This window comes from Salmo trutta, chromosome 19 (genome assembly GCF_901001165.1).
Source record: "Salmo trutta chromosome 19, fSalTru1.1, whole genome shotgun sequence".
In the NCBI taxonomy this organism is placed as follows: domain Eukaryota; kingdom Metazoa; phylum Chordata; class Actinopteri; order Salmoniformes; family Salmonidae; genus Salmo; species Salmo trutta.
The window spans coordinates 8,679,348-8,700,294 of record NC_042975.1 but is presented as its reverse complement, the minus strand read 5'-3'; the positions used below and the strand labels follow the sequence as shown (position 1 = coordinate 8,700,294).

The window sequence follows — 20,947 nt, the reverse complement described above, 5'->3', positions numbered from 1 at the left end:
GGTTAATTTATGAGGGGGACCTCAAGGAGGGCTGAGTGATCGGGGCTCAGGGAGCCACTCAATTACCAGCCACGTAACAAAGGCCAGTGAATCAATCCAACACGCTGCATGGCTGGGATGAGAAGTGGCATGTTGTTAAAGGTAGAGATCCTACAGAGCTATTGTTCTGATTAATTTCTGCCTAGGCTAGGCTACCTCCCAGGTTCTATTATAGGCTATCTCCCAGGTTCTGTTATAGGCTATCTCCCAGGTTCTATTATAGGCTATCTCCCAGGTTCTGTTATAGGCTACGTCCCAGGTTCTGTTATAGGCTACCTCCCAGGTTCTGTTATAGGCTACCTCCCAGGTTCTGTTATAGGCTACGTCCCAGGTTCTGTTATAGGCTACGTCCCAGGTTCTGTTATAGGCTACCTCCCAGGTTCTATTATAGGCTACCTCCCAGGTTCTGTTATAGGCTACGTCCCAGGTTCTGTTATAGGCTACCTCCCAGGTTCTGTTATAGGCTACCTCCCAGGTTCTGTTATAGGCTACCTCCCAGGTTCTGTTATAGGCTACCTCCCAGGTTCTGTTATAGGCTACCTCCCAGGTTCTGTTATAGGCTACCTCCCAGGTTCTGTTATAGGCTACCTCCCAGGTTCTATTATAGGCTACCTCCCAGGTTCTGTTATAGGCTATCTCCCAGGTTCTGTTATAGGCTACCTCCCAGGTTCTGTTATAGGCTACCTCCCAGGTTCTGTTATAGGCTACCCCCCAGGTTCTATTATAGGCTACCTCCCAGGTTCTGTTATAGGCTACCCCCCAGGTTCTATTATAGGCTACCCCCCAGGTTCTGTTATAGGCTACCTCCCAGGTTCTATTATAGGCTACCTCCCAGGTTCTGTTATAGGCTACCTCCCAGGTTCTGTTATAGGCTACCTTTAAGGATTTACTATAGGGGGGTAATTCATTCTATTTTGATAGTGTAGCGAAAGCATTTATGCCTATTGTCAGAGTGAGGTGAAAAACCTTCTTTTTAAAAAATGTGTAAAGGGTTAATGCATTTCAGTAGATGCATCGGAGGCAGGGTTACTGAGGTTATGGGAGGAGACCTAGGGAAAAGAGTTGCTCTCACCATGTTGATGCAGGACATTTGGAAAGGCTCCAAGACCAAGTATTGATTGAGGGAGATAGGTGGTGTTGAGCATGATGTACATGGTGGAGGGTGGACTGTTTCCACAGTTCTTGCTGTAGGTCTATCTATGGGTGCACTAGATTACAGGATTGATATTAACTGTACTGTAGATTACAGGACTGATATTAACTGTACTGTAGATTACAGGACTGATATTAACTGTACTGTAGATTACAGGACTGATATTAACTGTACTGTAGATTACAGGATTGATATTAACTGTACTGTAGATTACAGGACTGATATTAACTGTACTGTAGATTACAGGACTGATATTAACTGTACTGTAGATTACAGGACTGATATTAACTGTACTGTAGATTATAGGCATAGAATCCTATAATTTACTGGAGGGCAAGGGCTGCATTCTGTACCTGCTTCCCACAATGCCTCTGGTTGGAACATGGTATCCAGGCAGTATCTCAGACAGATTTAATTTGATTTATTATGATCCCAATTAGCCGAGGCAAATGACGACAGCTGGTATTACTGGGGTTCCGACACATAACGGAAAAGACATTACAGACGAAATACTTTACAATTTACATACATTTAAAAAGATGGACGTATAGTACTGTGGTGTATCACCCTACAGCCTGGGGAACCTACATGATGTATGATATCCAGGCTGTTGCTGCTACTCTGTCATTATCATTATCTGTTACTATGCACTGAGGATCACTGAGGAGCGCTGAGAAGCACTGAGGAGCACCGAGGAGCGCCGAGGAGCACTGAGGAGCGCTGAGAAGCACTGAGGAGCACTGAGGAGCACTGAGGAGCACTGAGGAGCACTGAGAAGCACTGAGGAGCACTGAGGAGCACTGAGGAGCACTGAGGAGCACTGAGGAGCACTGAGGAGCGCCGAGGAGCGCCGAGGAGCGCCGAGGAGCGCTGAGGAGCACTGAGGAGCACTGAGAAGCACCGAGGAGCACTGAGGAGCACTGAGAAGCACTGAGGGGCACTGAGGAGCACTGAGGAGCACTGAGGAGTAGCATGACATTAGTGGTTTAGTGTTTCCATCCCTACCAGGAGAAATAGAATCACCTTTTAATCTCTCTCCCTGTGTATGTGTGTGCGTGCGTGCGTGTTAGCGAGGGAGGAAAGGGGACAGACAGACAGACAGACAGAATCCAAGCCTCTCTCAGATATAACACTTTCTCTGTCATCTTTGATGTATGGCTGTTGTTGAGAAGTGCTGATCTACTGACACATGCGTTTGATTGTTGTGTGCTAAAAAGTTTCTGAAGTTACCGCAGTAGAAACACTGAGAAATGTGGCCTTGCTCTCCTTTTGCCGATTCTAAAAAGCACCCCAGTGGGTTTACAGTATTCTAACTGCAGTAACTATCGTGTAGAGAGGAATGAAAGTTATTTTTGAAAAACAGTATGTTTGACTGCAGGTGTGTCTTTGCAACAGGTTGCGAGGTGTGGCATCCTGTGTGTAAACAAGCTGCTCGGTTGGAGAAGAAACTCAGAGTGAGTATTTTTTTTTAAATACGTTTTTCTACTCAACCCCTCTTCTTCCTGTTGTTGTGCGTTGAAGTGTTGGAGTAGAGCAGAGTCGCTGTAGGGAGAGGATCTGAGGTAACGCTGGGGTGCTGTTGATCCAAGTTATCCTCTGTCAGTGTTTTGTCTCCCTTAGCCGAAGTCTGACCTCTGCAGGCTCACTCTGACACGTGTGTGTGTGTGTGTGTGTGTGTGTGTGTGTGTGTGTGTGTGTGTGTGTGTGTGTGGCGTGTGTGGTGTGTGTGTGTGGTGTGGTGTGGTGTGTGTGTGTGTGTGTGTGTGTGTGTGTGTGTGTGGTGTGTGTGTGTGTGTGTTCCCACAGTTCAGACGTACCTCGGAGGCCTCCGTATCTCCCCCTGGGTCCAGCATCGGTTCCCCGAGCCGCATCATCTGTGTGAGTAGTCTGTCGCCAAGGCATCGCCATGGTTATTTGATTACACGTACGCCTTCTGTTGGCTTCCAGCCTGTCTTGGAGGCAGAGCCCTCTTTACAGGATCTGAACCAGCTGTCAGTCACATGGGTCGACAGTCCACCATGTGCAGTTGTTTGTGGCTTCAGGTGATTCTATGTGATTTTTGGGGAAAACACTGCTTGTTATATCCCGTGTGGTATTGATGTATGTTAAAGGAGGTCACATTATTTCTCCATTGTTGACTGTTGCTCTGTGAAGTTGACATTCCACAAGGTATACTTATGCCAGCAGAGTATGTGAGCGGAGTTGAGCTGTAAGAGTTGAGCTGTAGGAGTTGAGCTGTAGCTGTAGGAGTTGAGCTGTAGGAGTTGAGCTGTAGGAGTTGAGCTGTAGGAAATTCCGCTCATCGAGCGGTGCTTGCGCTTCACGTCCTTTCCAACCGCTCCGTTAAAAACCGCTCCGCGCTCACAGGAAAAAAAACTGCAGCTCCAAAATTCGCTCCATCAATTACAAATCACAATTTAACCAACACCAATCTATTTTTCTTGACTACCTGGACCTACCATTTTGGTTTTGAAGCATTGAAACCAAACCATATGATTTGAATTAAAATGTTTTAATAAACATGAAAAGGTAAGAAGCACTCATCATTTAAAATAGGCTACATGTCATATTAAATAGCATAAATAGGTCAGGAGCCAGACAGGGGGCCAGACTGGGGGCTAGACAGGGGGCCAGACAGGGGGCCAGACTGGGGGCCAGACAGGGGGCCAAACAGGGAGCCAGACAGGGGGCCAGACAGGGAGCCAGACAGGGGGCCAGACAGGGAGCCAGACAGGGGGCCAGACAGGGAGCCAGACAGGGGGCCAGACAGGGTGCCAGACAGGGGGCCAGACAGGGAGCCAGACAGGGAGCCAGACAGGGAGCCAGACAGGGGGCCAGACAGGGAGCCAGACAGGGAGCCAGACAGGGAGCCAGACAGGGGGCCAGACAGGGAGCCAGACAGGGAGCCAGACAGGGAGCCAGACAGGGGGCCAGACAGGGAGCCAGACAGGGGGCCAGACAGGGGGCCAGACAGGGAGCCAGACAGGGGGCCAGACAGGGGGCCAGACAGGGGGCCAGACAGGGAGCCAGATAGGGAGCCAGACAGGGAGCCAGACAGGGAGCCAGACAGGGAGCCAGACAGGGGGCCAGACAGGGGGCCAGACAGGGAGCCAGACAGGGAGCCAGACAGGGAGCCAGATAGGGAGCCAGATAGGGAGCCTAAGAAGGAACGAAAATGAATTATTTTGGCAATATTATTTCAATTATTATCAAGGCAATAGCCTACAAATAAATACATTGTGCATTTATGAGTGCCACACAATAGGCTGGTAGGAACATCAAGAGCTCAGCATTTAAATCAAATCAAATCAATGGTTATTTGTCACATCTGCTGAATACAACGGGTGTAGCCCTTACCGTGAAATGCTTACTTACAAGCCCTTAACCAACAATGCAGTTCAAGAAAATTAAGAAAAGATTTACTAAATAAACTAAAGTAAAAAATGTAATTAAAAGTAACACAATAAAATAACAATAACGAGGCTATATACAAAGGGTACCGGTATCGAGTCAATGTGCAGGGGTACAGGTTAGTCGAGGTAATTTGTACATGTAGGTAGGGGTAAAGTGACTATGCATAGATAATAAACAGCGATTATCAGCAGTGTTAAAACAAAGGGGGATAGGGGGCGGTGTCAATGTAAATTGTCCGGGTGGCCATTTGATTAATTGATCAGCAGTCTTATGGCTTTGGGGTAGAAGCTGTTAAGGAGCCTTTTGGTCCTAGACTTGGCGTTCCGGTACCGCTTGCCATGCGGTAGCAGAGAGAACAGTCTATGACTTGGGTGACTGGAGTCTTTAACCATTTTTTGGTCAAAGACTCCACCGCCTAGTATATAGTCACCGCCTAGTATATAGGTCCTGGATGGCTGGAAGCTTGGCCCCAGTGATGTACTGGGCCGTACGCACTACCCTATGTAGCGCCTTAAGGTCGGATGCTGAGCAGTTGTCATACCAGGCGGTGAAGCAACCGGTCAGGATGCTCTTGATGGTGCAGCTGTAGAACCTTTTGAGTATCTGGGGAAATATGCAAAATATTTATTCTCAGGGAACTTGAGACTCTCGAGGCGCTCCACTACAGCCCTGTCGTTGTTAATGGGGGACCTGTTTGACCCTCCTTTTCCTGTAGTCCACGATCAGCTCCTTTATCTTCCTCACATTGAGGAAGAGGTTGTTGTCCTGGCACCACACTGCCAGGTCTCTAACCTCCTCCCTATAGGCTGTCTCATCGTTGTTGGTGATCAGGCCTACCACTGTTGTGTCGTCAGCAAACTTTAATGATGGTGTTGGAGTCATGCTTGGCCACACAGTTGTGGGTGAACAGGGAGTACAGGAGGGGACTAAGCACGCACCACAGAGGGGCCCCAGTGTTGAGGATCAGCGTGGCAAATGTGTTGTTGCCTACCCTTACCACCTGGGGGCGGCCAATCAGGAAGTCCAGGATCCAGTTGCAGAGGGAGATGTTTAGTCCCAGGGTCCTTAGCTTATTGATGAGCTTTGAGGGAACTATGGTGTTGAATGCTGAGCTGTAGTCAATGAACAGCATTCTCACATTCCTTTTGTCCAGGTGGGAAAGGGCAGTGTGGAGTGCGATTGAGATTGCGTCATCTGTGGATCTGTATTCGAATTGGAATGGGTCTAGTGTTTCTGGGATGATGGTGTTGATGTGAGCCATGACCAGCTGTTCAAAGCACTTCATGGCTACCGAAGTGAGTGCTACGGGTCGGTAGTCATTTAGGCAGGTTACCTTCGCTTTCTTGGGCACAGGGACAATGGTGGTTTGCTTGAAACATGTAGGTATTACAGACCCGGTCAGGGAGAGGTTGGAAATGTTAGTGAAGACACTTGCCAGTTGGTCCACTCATGCTCTGAGAAAACGTCCTGTTGCTTGCCTCAAAGCAAGCATAAAAGGCATTTCGCTCGTCTGCTAGGCAAACGTCAATGGGCAGCTCGCGTCTGGGTTTACCTTTCTAGTCCGTAATAGTTTTCAAGCCCTGCCACATCCAATGAGCATCAGCGCCGGTGTAGTAGGATTCGATCATAGTCCTGTATTGACGCTTTGCCTGTTTGATGGTTTGGCGGAGGGCATAGCGGGATTAATTATAAGCATCCGGATTAGTGTCCCGCTTCTGGAAAGCGGCACCTGTAACCTTTAGCTCGGTGCGGATGTTGCCTGTAACTTCTGGTTGGGATATGCACATACGGTCACTGTGGGACGACGTCGTCAATGCACTTATTGATGAAGCCGGTGACTGAGGTGGTATACTCCTCAATGCCATTGGATGAATCCTGGACCATATTCCAGTCTGTGCTAGCAAAACAGTCCTATAGCGTAGCATCCGCGTCATCTGACCACTTCCGTATTGAGAGAATCACTCGTACTTCCTGCTTTAGTTTTTGCTTGTAAGCAGGAATCAGGAGGATAGAATTATGGTCAGATTTTCCAAATGGAGGGCGAGGGAGAGCTTTGTATGTGTCTCTGTGTGTCAAGTAAAGGTGGTAGAAATTAGGTAAAATGGATTTAAGTCCCCAGACATCGTGCACCAGCTGTTATAGACAAATAGACATACACCCCTACCCCGCGTCTTACCAGACCAAGTAGCTGTTCTGTCTTAACGATGCAATAAAACCCCAGCCAGCTCTATATTATCCGTGTCGTCGTTCAGCCACAACTCTGTGAAACATAAGATATTACAGTTTTTAATGTCCCATTTGTAGGATAGTCTTGGTCGTAGGTCATCCAGTTTATTCTCCAGTTATGGCACTTTGGCCAATAGAACGGATTGTGGAGGCGGTTTACCCACTCGCCGACGAATTCTCTCAAGGCACCCCGACCTCCGCCCCCTGTATTTCCGTCTTTTCTTTACGTGAATTACAGGGATTTGGGCCTGGTCTCCGGGAAGCACTATATCCTTTACGTCAGACTCTGTTCTGATGTACAGAAGCTCTTTTCAATCAGAAGAGACAGTAGCAGCAACATTATGTACAAAATAAGTAACAAACGTACAACATTTTGTTGTGTTAAATCATTATAGTCTATAAATTACGCATAGAGGCTATGACTTACTTAGAATTAAATATAAATTAAACTACAAATGCCTTATTAGAGCCTTTGAATTCATTGTTCAAATACATTTTTAGAAACAGGAGTTTGGTCAATCTGTGGCTTCAGGCTCATGCGATGGTGCCTGGAAAGCAGGCCTGCAGTGGAGAACATCCTGTCGGTGCTTGCAGAGCCACTAGTAGATGCTAAACACCCTTTTGGCCACTCTTGCCAGGCTGGGCAGAGATGCAGAGTATTTGTTTTTTATAGGTAGGCCTAAAGGTTTTTAATAACCCAATCAAAAGGGAAGGCTCCTTGAAAATTGGAATATGCCAGGGCTATTGGGCCAAAATGAATTATGGCCTATTGTATATAGATAATAGAACAAAAATTAAGGAAACTTTTAAGAGATCTGTTTTTTTATTTATAAATACTTTGCTACAATGACACACTTGGTTATCTACCCACCTCGTTCCTTTCTGTTAGCAAGTTCACGTAGTAAGTACACCATCGTGCTTTGGGGATACCTGTCTTTTCAGATTCCATAATGATTATTCAGTTGTGGACACTACATCACTTCACTCCCTCTCTTGCTCTTGGTCCTCATCTTTGTAAGTCACCTTGATTTACCACCTGCGTGTTTTATCAGTTTCTTTATGAAAATATTTAGCGAACTCCATGACAGTATCTAATGCAAGGGGCTATAGCAGCACGCAAGTAGACTACAAATGCATGCTGGGCCAGGCATGCCCTGAGCTTGTGAAATGAGCACTACTGGAGCGAAATTGGAATCTGAGAAGGTCGACGCTTCAGCCTTTGGGAATCTCGCTACGCGCTCCAGTCAAATTGGGAATACTCTGCTCCAGCTCTGCTCCTTGCTCTGCTTCAGCTCCGCCCCTCGCTCCGCTCCGGCTCCCCCCCTCGCTCCGCTCTGCTCAAATACTCTGTATGCCACTAAAGAGGAAAACTGCCATGGTAAACAACTTGTTTAGACATTATGCTGTTATTGAGTTGAGTGATGCTTGGACCAAAGTCCTGGGAGAGCTGTGGCCACTCTCCAGCGATCTCTCTTCCATGGGGTTTGGCTTTGTTTGTTTCTGGGATGTCTCTGCGGTCAGTGTGTGTGGGTGTGTGTTTTCTCTGTCTTACCCAGGGTGCCATCAGCAGCTTGCAGCTGACCCTGATCCGGCCTCCCCTCCGGATCTCTCTGTCTGTCAACGCAAGCTTCGTCCTCTCTGTCTGTCTGTCTTACACCTGCTTCTCCATGTTCTGTCTCGTTCTGTGTCCTCTCTACAGGCCAAAGTGGAAAACGAGGTCCTAAATTACAAAGATCTGTCCGCACTGCCTAAGATTAAAACTATTTGTGACGTGCAGCGGCCCGATCTCATTCCCTGTGAGTCTTATCACAGATACGCCTCTGATGACAGACTAGAACGCTACAGCTATGGGGAGGTACTGATACGCTAGTGCTACCTTAGTTGACCTCTGTGTGTGTGTGTGTGTGTGTGTGTGTGTGTGTGTGTGTGTGTGTGTGTGTGTGTGTGTGTGTGTGTGTGTGTGTGTGTGTGTGTGTGTGTGTGTGTGTGTGTGTGTGTGTGTGTGTGTGCGTGATGCCCACTGCCCTGTGCCCTCTTCTCCCTGTGTCCTCTCTCTGTGTCCTCCTCTGTCTGTGCCCCTGTGCCTGCCGTCTCTGTGTCTCCCTGTTGCTCCATCCCCCAGCTTCCCTCTTTAGCCCCTGTGTGTGTGTGTGTGGTTGTAGCGTGGTCACAAAACCATGTTAAAAATCACTACATCCTCGTGAGCCTCCTGCTTTGGTCACAGATTTGAATTGATCAGACTTCGAGAGACACTCGCTGAACAATATCAATTACACGCTTTATGCTTTCACGCCATGACCTCTCTAACTAAGTGTACTATTTATTGAGATTATTTTACATTGGTAAACCAAAGCCGCAAACAAAATGGATTCTTCATGTTTACTGTGAGGGTTTCTATGTACTATGTAACCCTATTAAAAACTACATTGCAAAAAGGACTTTAAGTCATATTATTCATGGTTTGGTAAGCTCACAGATACCATTTGATCTATCCCATGTTTGGCTCTGAATAGCATTCTGCTAAGTCATTCTGGAGAGCATAGTGCATTTGACTGACTGATTCCACTGCTCTCTCTTCACTCCTCTCCTGTCCTCTACAGTCTCTGGGAACTCTCTCTCCAAACTCTCAGGTAATTACATTCCATGCACTGCTGCACTGAATCACTTGACAGGAAGGGGATGACTGAACAGGAATGAGTCTGGGAGGAGGTGGTGTATGTGGGATATACTGTTGGGTCCATGTGATGATGGTAGCTGTAGAAGATGTGGGATATACTGTTGGGGTCATGTGATGACGGTAGCTGTAGAAGAGGCACAGAGCCCTCAACTGACTTGATTCAATAACTATTAGATGAGAGAAGGTACCCTAGTAAACAATGTGGTGTTAGCAAGGGTGACAGACAGACAGACAGACAGACAGACAGACAGACAGACAGACAGACAGACAGACAGACAGACAGACAGACAGACAGACAGACAGACAGACAGACAGATAGACTGAGCCCTGCAGACAGACAGACAGACTGAGCCCTGCAGACAGACAGATAGACTGAGCCCTGCAGACAGACAGATAGACTGAGCCCTGCAGACAGACAGATAGACTGAGCCCTGCAGACAGACAGATAGACTGAGCCCTGCAGACAGACAGACAGACTGAGCCCTGCAGACAGACAGATAGACTGAGCCCTGCAGACAGACAGATAGACTGAGCCCTGCAGACAGACAGATAGACTGAGCCCTGCAGACAGACAGATAGACTGAGCCCTGCAGACAGACAGATAGACTGAGCCCTGCAGACAGACAGACAGACTGAGCCCTGCAGACAGACAGACAGACACTGACCTGTGGCTGCTGTGCTTCCCAGGACATCTATGACAGCGTGGAGCTGAGACAGAGGCGCTCCTCCAGCCCAGGCTTCATAGACTCTCCCAGCTACAGCCGCCAGGGCATGTCTCCCACCATGTCCACCTCCCGCTCCCCACAGCACTGCTTCCGCCCCGGTGAGTGTCTCATTGGAACGCGACCGCTTCACTCTGCGTTACACATAGGCAGGAGAAAGTCCTCGAAAATAGATGTTCTCGTAGATTATATACCATCAATAATTTTGCCTTCAAATGTCAACAAGAAAACAATACTAGACCAATACTGAGTTTGATCATGTTGGAAAGCGTCAGAGTGATTTATCCCTATGCCCTGTGTGTACTTCCTATAGGTGACTGAACAACATTAGTTCCTATAGATGACTGAACAACATTAGTTCCTATAGATGACAGGAACAACATTAGTTCCTATAGATGACTGGAACAACAATAGTTCCTATAGGTGACTGGAACAACAATAGTTCCTATAGATGACTGGAACAACAATAGTTCCTGTAGGTGACTGGAACAACATTAGTTCCTATAGATGACTGGAACAACAATAGTTCCTATAGGTGACTGGAACAACATTAGTTCCTATAGATGACTGGAACAACAATAGTTCCTATAGATGACTGGAACAACAATAGTTCCTATAGGTGACTGGAACAACATTAGTTCCTGTAGGTGACTGGAACAACATTAGTTCCTATAGATGACTGAACAACATTAGTTCCTGTAGGTGACTGGAATAACATCAGTTCCTGTAGGTGACTGGAACAACATTAGTTCCACGTTAACACACTCAGGCTTAGGAACCACTCAGGCACCCACATTACCATCCCCTCCAGTACTGCCAAACAGTCACACCCCTGCCTTCTCATCTCCAGACTCCTCTTAGAGTCTGATAATACTGTAGTACCTGAAGTATATGTGGTGGTGATGGTGGTGGTGATGATGGTAGTGAATGTGGTGGTGGTGATGATGGGGGTGATGGTGGTAGTGAATGTGGTGATGGTGGTGGTGATGATGGTAGTGGTGGTGGTGAAGGTGGTAGTGGTGGTGGTGGTGATGGGGTGATGATGGTAGTGGTGGTGGTGGTGGTGATGCTGGTGGTGGTGGTGGTGGTGATGATGGTAGTGAATGTGGTGATGGTGGTAGTGGTGGTGGTGTTGATGACGGTGATGGTGATGGGGGTGATGATGGTAGTAAATGTGGTGGTGGTGGTGATGATGGTAGTGAATGTGATGATGGGGGTGGGGGTGATGGTGGTGGTGGTGGTGGTAGTGATGGTGGTGGTAGTGATGGGGGTGGTGGTGATGGTGGTGGGGATGATGGTGATGTGGTGATGATGGTGGTGATGATGGTGATGGTGGTGGTGGTGGTGGTGGTGGTGGTGATGATGGTGATGGTGGTAGTGATGGTGGTGATGATGGTGGTGGTGATGGTGGTGATGGTGATGGGGGTGATGATGGTGGTGATGGTGGTGGTGGTGATCATGGTAGTGAATGTGGTGATGGTGGTGGTGGTGATCATGGTAGTGAATGTGGTGGTGGTGGTGATGGTGGTAGTGATGGTGGTGGTGGTGGTGGTGATGGTGGTAGTGAGGGTGGTAGTGGTGGTGGTGGTAGTGATGGGGATGGTGGAGATGGTGGTGGTGATGGGGGTGATGATGGTAGTAAATGTGGTGATGGTGGTGGTGGTGATGATGGTAGTGAATGTGGTGATGGTGGTAGTGATGATGGGGTGGGGGTGATGGTGGTGGTGGTGGTAGTGATGGTGGTGGTAGTGATGGGGATGGTGGTGATGGTGGTGGGGATGATGGTGATGTGGTGATGATGGTGGTGATGATGGTGATGGTGGTGATGGTGGTAGTGGTGTTGGTGGTGATGGTGGTAGTAATGGTGGTGATGATGGTGGTGGTGATGGTGGTGATGGTGATGGGGTGATGATGGTGGTGATGGTGGTGGTGGTGATCATAGTAGTGAATGTGGCGGTGGTGGTGGTGATGGTGGTAGTGATGGTGGTAGTGATGGTGGTAGTGAGGGTGGTAGTGATGGTGGTGGTGGTGGTAGTGATGGAGATGGTGGTGGAGATGGTGGTGGTGATGATGGTGGGGATGATGGTGATGTGGTGATGATGGTGGTGATGATGGTGATGGTGGTGAATGTGGTGATGGTGGTAGTGATGGTGGTGATGGTGGTAGTGATGGTGGTGATGGTGGTGATGGTGGTAGTGATGGTGGTGGTGGTGGTGATGGTGGTGATGGTGATGGTGGTGGTGGTGATGGTGGTGGTGGTGGTATACTGCAGGGGATTGCTCTTCCCTCCATTCTCTCATGCTATAACATCCATCCCTCTCTCATTGTCTAATAGCAGGTCATTACCCCCAATTCATATAACATGTAGATTACTATCATGGCAGACTTGGCAGTTGCTTTATGATTTTGTTTCCTCTGCAGTAAGGCATAGTACCCCTTTAATTCTAGAAACTAAATGTCTTCTGTCTCTGACTGGCTGTCTTTCTGTGAGCGTGGGCTTGGCTGAGCTTTAGCTGTGGAATGGGAATGGGATGGGTCTGGTTAAGGGGCGGTTTCTGTCACTGTCATTGTTCTTGGACTGACTGTCTGCAGGCACTGAGAGTGGCAGGAGCTTTCTCTCTTACAGTCAGCTTGACACCAGGCCTGTGGTTTTCCTGTCCGTAACCCCATCCCCCTCCTCCCCATCCTCCTCCTCCTTTACCAACCTCCTCTTCCTCTTCCACCTCCTTCCCATCCTCCTCCTCCTTACCAACCTCTTCCTCTTCCTCCTCCTACCCATCCCCCTCCTCCCCATCCTCCTCCTCCTTACCAACCTCCTCTTCCTCTTCCACCTCCTTCCCATCCTCCTCCTCCTTACCAACCTCTTCCTCCTCCTCCCCATCCTCTTCCTCCTCCTCCCCATCCTCCTGCCCCTCATCCTCCTCCTCCTCCTCCTTTCCAACCTCCTACTCCCCTTCCTCTTCCTCCCCATCATCTTCCTCCTCCTCCCCATCCTCCTCCTCTTCCTTCTCCTCCCCATACCTCTTCCTCCTCCTCCCCATCCTCCTCCTCATTGTCCTCTCTCCTCTTCCTCCCCATCTTCCTTCTCCTTATCCTCCCCATCCTCTTCCTCCTCCTCCCCATCCTCTTCCTCCTCCTCGTTCTCTGGTCCTCAACTGAAGTCAGACCTAAAAGGTTTTCAAAGGTCCCAATGTGGGGACATCTTACACCCTACTGACTGCATGTACTCAGCCTGCCACTGACTGGCTGTGTGTAGTACCATGTCTCTCTGCATCGCTTGCCTCCTTCACAATGACACCCTCACCCCATCCATCATTGCCATTATGCAGACGTCATCACTGGTTGTGTGTCTTTGTTACCCTGCAGTCATCTTTCACTAGCTCTTCCTCTGCTATTCTCTATGCTGAGTGTCTATTGTAACCAGATGCTGTGTCCGTCGTCCCCTCCCATCTGATGTTTTGTATCATTTGCCTTTATAAACTGGGTGGTTCGAGCCCTGAATGCTGATTGGCTGACAGCCGTGTTATATCAGACCGCATACCACGGGTATGACAAAACATGTATTTTTACTGCTCTAATTACGTTGGTAACCAGTTTATAATAGCAATAAGGCTCCTCAGGGGTCCGCGATGCGTCGTGCCTAAGAACAGCCCTGAACCGTGGTAGATTGGCCATATACCACAGCCCCTCGCTCCTCAATGCTTAAATATACTGTACATGCACAGCAGCACCCATTATACACCATCTGTTGTATTGATGGTGTCACTTTAATCAGCAATTATACACTTGAGTCCAGACAAGGATGGCAGGAGATTGGCAAAAAGGGTTATTTATTTTATATACAGGATCCAGTCTACAGTACACATTACAACTCAATACAGCACAATACAGCACAATACAGCACAACACAATACAACACAATACAACACAACACAGTGCAACAGGTTACAACACATTACAACACAATACAGTGCAACACAATACAACACAATACAATACAACACAATACAATACAACACAGTGCAACACAATACAACACAATACAACACAACACAGTGCAACACAATACAACACAATACAACACAACACAATACAACACATTACAATACAACACAATGCAATACAACACAATACAACACATTACAATACAACACAATACAACACATTACAACACAATACAACACAATGCAATACAACACAATACAACGCAATACAACACAGTGCAACACATTACAACACAATACAATACAACTCAATACAGCACAATACAGCACAACACAATACAACACAATACAACACAACACAGTGCAACACAACACATTACAACACAATACAATACAACTCAATACAGCACAATACAATACAACACATTACAATACATTACAACACAATACAATACAACTCAATACAGCACAATACAATACAACACATTACAACACATTACAATACATTACAACACATTACAACACATTACAATACAACACAGTGCAACACAATACAACACAACACAATACAATACAACACAATACAACACAATACATTACAACACAACACAATACAACACAATACAATACAACACAATACAACACATTACAACACATTACAACACAACACAATACAACACAGTGCAACACAATACAACACAACACAACACAATACAACACATTACAACACAATACAACACATTACAACACAATACAACACAATACAATACAATACAACACATTACAATACATTACAACACAACACAACACAACACATTACAACACAGTGCAACACAATACAACACAATACAACACAAAACATTACAACACAACACAATACAATACAACACAATACAACGCAATACAATACAACACAATACAACACATTACAACACAATACACCACAATGCTATACAACACAATACAACACAATACAACACATTACAACACAACACAATACAACACATTACAACACATTACAACACAATACAACACAATGCTATACAACCCAATACAACACAATACAACACATTACAACACAACACAATACAACACAATACAATACAACACAATACAACACATTACAACACAATACAATACAACACAATACAACACATTACAACACAATACAACACAATACAACACAATACAACACAATACAGCACAATACAACACAATACAACACATTACAACACAATACAATACAACACAATACAACACAATACAATACAACACATTACAACACAATACAATACAACACATTACAACACAACACAACACAATACAATACAATACAACACATTACAACACAACACAATACAACACATTACAACACAATACAACACAATGCTATACAACACAATACAACACATTACAACACATTACAACACAATACAACACAATACAATACAACACAATACAACACAATACAACACATTACAACACAATACAACACAATACAACACATTACAACACAACACAATACAACACAATACAACACAATACAACACAATACAGCACAATACAACACAATAAAACACAATACAACAAATTACAACACAATACAATACAACACAATACAACACAATACAATACAATACAACACATTACAACACAACACAATACAACACAATACAACACAATACAACACAATACAATACAATACAACACATTACAACACAACACAATACAATACAATACAACACATTACAACACAACACAATACAATACAACACAATACAACACATTACAATACAACACAATACAACACAATACAATACAACACAATACAACACATTACAACACAACACAATACAATACAATACAACACAATACAACACAATACAACACAATACAGCACAATACAACACAATACAACACAATACAACACATTACAACACAATACAATACAACACAATACAACACAATACAATACAACACAATACAACACAATACAATACAATACAATACAACACAATACAATACAAGACAACACATTACAACACAACACAATACAATACAACACAATACAACACATTACAACACAACACATTACAACACAACACAACACAATACAATACAACACAATACAACACAACACAATACAACACAATACAACACAATACAATACAACACATTACAACACAACACAATACAATACAACACATTACAACACAACACAATACAATACAACACAATACAACACATTACAACACAACACAATACAATACAACACAATACAGCACAATACAACACAACACAATACAACACATTACAACACAATACAACACAATACAACACAACACAATACAACACAATACAACACAATACAATGCAATACAATACAACACAATACAATACAATACAACACAACACAATACAACACAATACAACACAATACAATACAATGCAATACAATACAATACAACACATTACAACACAACACAATACAATACAATACAACACATTACAACACAACACAATACAATACAACACAATACAACACATTACAACACAACACAACACAATACAATACAACACAATACAACACAATACAACACAACACAATACAACACAATACAACACAATACAATACAATACAACACATTACAACACAACACAATACAATACAATACAACACATTACAACACAACACAATACAATACAACACAATACAACACATTACAACACAATACAATACAATACAACACAACACAATACAATACAATACAACACAATACAACACAATACAACACAACACAATACAACACAACACAATACAACGCAATACAATACAACACAACACAACACAACACAACACAACACAACACAACACAACACAACACAACACAACACAACACAACACAACACAACACAATACAATACAATACAATACAATACAATACAATACAATACAATACAATACAACACAATACAACACAATACAATACATAACTTCTAACACCGTTAATACTTTCCTCTTCGATCATGTAGTCTCCATCCTGGTGGATCTAAAAGATTGACCTTTCCCCTCCCCACTCTTCTTCTTACCTTTTCTCTTTTCACCGTTTCATCTCCTCTCTCTCTTGGTGTTTCCTCAGCCACAGGGCAGCTCAACGTCTACAGGAAACCTCCCATCTATAAGAGACATGGTATATGTGTGGGGCTGCCTGCCATGAGGCATTGTCTGTGATGTGATTTAGCTGTGATTGATGTGTTTGTTATGTGTGTCCCAAACAAAACCACACAGCTGAATGTATCAGCCGCTTACAACAATGATCAAGCTAAAAGATTTAGCTACCTCATTGGAAGCATAATGTGTCTCAGAGGATGAGAAGCTATTGGTAATATTTAATCTTCCGTAATATCAGAATGATATACCTCAAGTATAATTCCCAACACAGTTGACTGACAAGTAACATGCTGAGGCAAATTTTGTATTTAACCTTTATTTAACTAGGCAAGTCAGTTAAGAACAAATTCTTATTTACAATGAAGGCCTACCCCGGCCAAACCCAAACCCGGACAACGCTGGGCCAATTGTGCGCCGCCCTATGGGACTCCCAATCATGGCCAGGTGTGATACAGCCTGGAATTGAACCAGGGTCTGTAGTGATGCCTCTAGCACTGAGATGCAGTGCCTTAGACCGCTGCTCCACTCGGGAGCCTATTTTCATGGATTCACTGGGTTTATTAGTGAGACCTGTCTTGCAGGATCTTATTTCTTTGCCCAATTTAAAAGCAGTGCTAGTACTGTACATCATGTGAACGTGCTGCAGGCAAGTAAGACATATCAAGGTTCCTTCCTTTTGCTAATATTCTGAACAAAGTTGTATTTTCATGGCCCAGTAATGGCTGATATTTTTCACTAGCTGTTTTTTTGTGGTGTAAATCGAATATATTTTATGTTTAATGGGATGTTGCTGTAACGATGTGCGCTGAGAGTCGGGAAGCAAGTTCAGGGAGTGTTTTAATAAATAAACACAACACAAAATAAGAAACATGAACAACGCACAGACAAGACACAGGAAACAGAAACAATAACGCCTGGGGAAGGAACCAAAGAGAGTGACACACACATATATATATATATATATATATATCTATAGGGAAGGTAATCCGGGAAGTGATTGTGATGACTCGCAGGTGCGCATAACGATGGTGACAGGTGTGCTCCATAACCAGCAGCCTGGTGACCCAGAGGCCAGAGGCCAGAGAGCACACGTGACCATTGTTTTACCTCTCGACTTCAGAGATAGGTCAACTAGTTGTTTTACCTCTAGACTTCAGAGATAGGTCAACTAGTTGTTTTACCTCTAGACTTCAGAGATAGGTCAACTAGCTGTTTTACCTCTAGACTATAGAGATAGGTCAACTAGTTGTTTTACCTCTAGACTTCAGAGATAGGTCAACTAGCTGTTTTACCTCTAGACTTCAGAGATAGGTCAACTAGTTGTTTTACCTCTAGACTTCAGAGATAGGTCAACTAGTTGTTTTACCTCTAGACTTCAGAGATAGGTCAACTAGTTGTTTTACCTCTAGACTTCAGAGATAGGTCAACTAGCTGTTTTACCTCTAGACTTCAGAGATAGGTCAACTAGTTGTTTTACCTCTAGACTTCAGAGATAGGCCTAATCAGTTTCCTTCATGGTTGAGTAGTTGTGCAGATCACCAGGCTGCGTTGCTGACCATGAGAGTATATCTGTGTCAGTCTCTCAGTACTGTTCACTGTCTTGTATGTTTGTGTACTTTACAGGCTTATGGTGTTTTGTCTGTTAAGATACAGTAGCAACACACGTACTACCGAGACATTCAGGGATCATATGCTTCAGCATTAACACAGCCTACAGTAATTACTTGCACGTAAAGCCATCGCTACCAAGTTGTTGAGCCAGTCTCAACAGGTACTATCACGTGTGCTCTCAGACAGAGTCTATGTACGTGCATTGATGCAAAAGAATGTTCCTGCACTGTCTCTGTGTTCACTAAGACGAAACATGGTTTGAACACGTTTCCCATTCCAACACCAGAGTGAGGAGGAGAAACAGAGCAGACTGTATCTTCATTCATAATACATTCAAGTCTCTGGATACAAGCGATAGGGATGCACGCAGGCTGTCGTGTACAGTGTATAGACCACGCCACACACACACCTAACACAATATAATGTGCTAAGAGTCAGACACCTGCCTTAGGCCAGGGGGATAACACTTCCACAGAACCTAATGATCCAGACTGGTTTCAATATCCAACATGTTGAGAGCTGATTCTGAATCCATTAGGGCACGCAGCCTTCCGACTTGGTGCTCCTGTCCTCCAATAGTTATTGCTACCTCATGATTTGCAATGCAATCGTCCCACCAGAGGCAGTGCGGAGGTAGCTAGACAGAAATCACTGAGTACCGGGGGGCCATCTATCAACAGAGAGGTGACAGAGGTATGATGAGTTACATGACTCTTTCTCTGCCTCTCTGTCTCTCTTTATCTCTCTCTCTCTCTCTCTCTCTCTCTCTCTCTCTCTACAGCTCTCTCTGACTCTCTCTCTCTGTCTCTCTTTATCTCTCTCTCTATACAGCTCTCTCTGCCTCTCTCTCTCTGTCTCTCTCTCTCTCTCTCTCTCTATACAGCTCTCTCTGCCTCTCTCTCTCTCTGTCTCTCTTTATCTCTCTCTCTCTATACAGCTCTCTCTGCCTCTGTCTCTCTCTCTCTCTCTCTCTCTCTCTATACAGCTCTCTCTGCCTCTCCCTCTCTCTCCATGTGGCTAATATAACCTTCCTTCTCCTCTCCCTCTCCCTTCTTCCTTCTGTACTGTCTTCTTTGTAAGTACGTGAGCCAGTCTACCTATTTGCAGTCTATTTTTATCAGACCACTTACCTATCAGATATTATATGTGGTTATTATCAACGCTATCTATCTATCTATCTATCTATCTATCTATCTATCTATCTATCTATCTATCTCCTCTTTCATCTTCTTTACCTCCCCTCTCTTCATCTCTCTCTCTCTCTTCATCTCTCTCTCTGTCTTTCTCTCTCTGTCTCTCTCTCTCTCCCTCTCTCCCTCCCTCTCTCTGTCTCTCTGTCTCTTTTTCTCTGTCTCTCTCTCTCCCCACCTCTCTCTCTCTGTCTGACAGACAGAACCTGTGCAGATGATCTAGGTGCTGCTGTAACTCCTCCTTAGTGGGAGACAGTAACACCAGGTCATCTGTCTACAGCAGACCCTCTTTAGTGGGAGACAGCAGCACCAGGTCATCTGCGTACAGCAGACACTTCATTTCAGTGTTGGGTAAGGTGAGACCAGGTGCTGCAGATTCTCCTAATGTTTTTGCCAATTCATTAATATATATGTTAAAAAGTGTTGGACTTATTGAGCAGCCCTGTTTCACTCCTCGTCCCTGAGCTAAGAAGTCTTGTTTTTAGTGGACATTGATTTAATAACATCATACTGTATGTTTTCCCTCCAATACCACTTTCGATTAGTTAAAAAGTTATTTGTGCCGAATTGAATCAAATGCTTTCTTGAAGTCTCTCTCTCAATTTTCAATTCAATTTAAGGGCTTTATTGGAATGGGAAGCATATGTTAACATTGCCAAAGCAAGTGAAGTAGATAATTAACAAAAGTGAAATAAACAATAAACATTACACTCACAAAGTTCCAAAAGAATAAAGACACTCAAATGTCTCTCTCTCTCTCTCTCTCTCTCTGTCTCTCTCTCTCTCTCTCTCTCTCTTT

The 20,947-nt window shown here is 44.7% G+C and overlaps 1 protein-coding gene across 3 annotated transcripts in view; it reads left to right on the top strand.

Annotated features, from left to right (window-relative positions):
- Window positions 1-20,947, top strand: part of LOC115153951 (actin-binding LIM protein 3-like) — a 144,128-nt gene that overhangs the window by 102,225 nt on the left and 20,956 nt on the right. For 2 of the 3 annotated variants that reach the window (XM_029699663.1, XM_029699662.1), the window contains exons 8-12: window positions 2,588-2,646; window positions 2,999-3,070; window positions 8,532-8,687; window positions 9,433-9,462; window positions 10,197-10,332. In XM_029699663.1, coding sequence (XP_029555523.1) covers window positions 2,588-2,646; window positions 2,999-3,070; window positions 8,532-8,687; window positions 9,433-9,462; window positions 10,197-10,332 — 453 coding nt within the window. The remainder of the gene's footprint in view (window positions 1-2,587; window positions 2,647-2,998; window positions 3,071-8,531; window positions 8,688-9,432; window positions 9,463-10,196; window positions 10,333-20,947) is intronic. The other variant, XM_029699664.1, reaches the window with a different exon arrangement.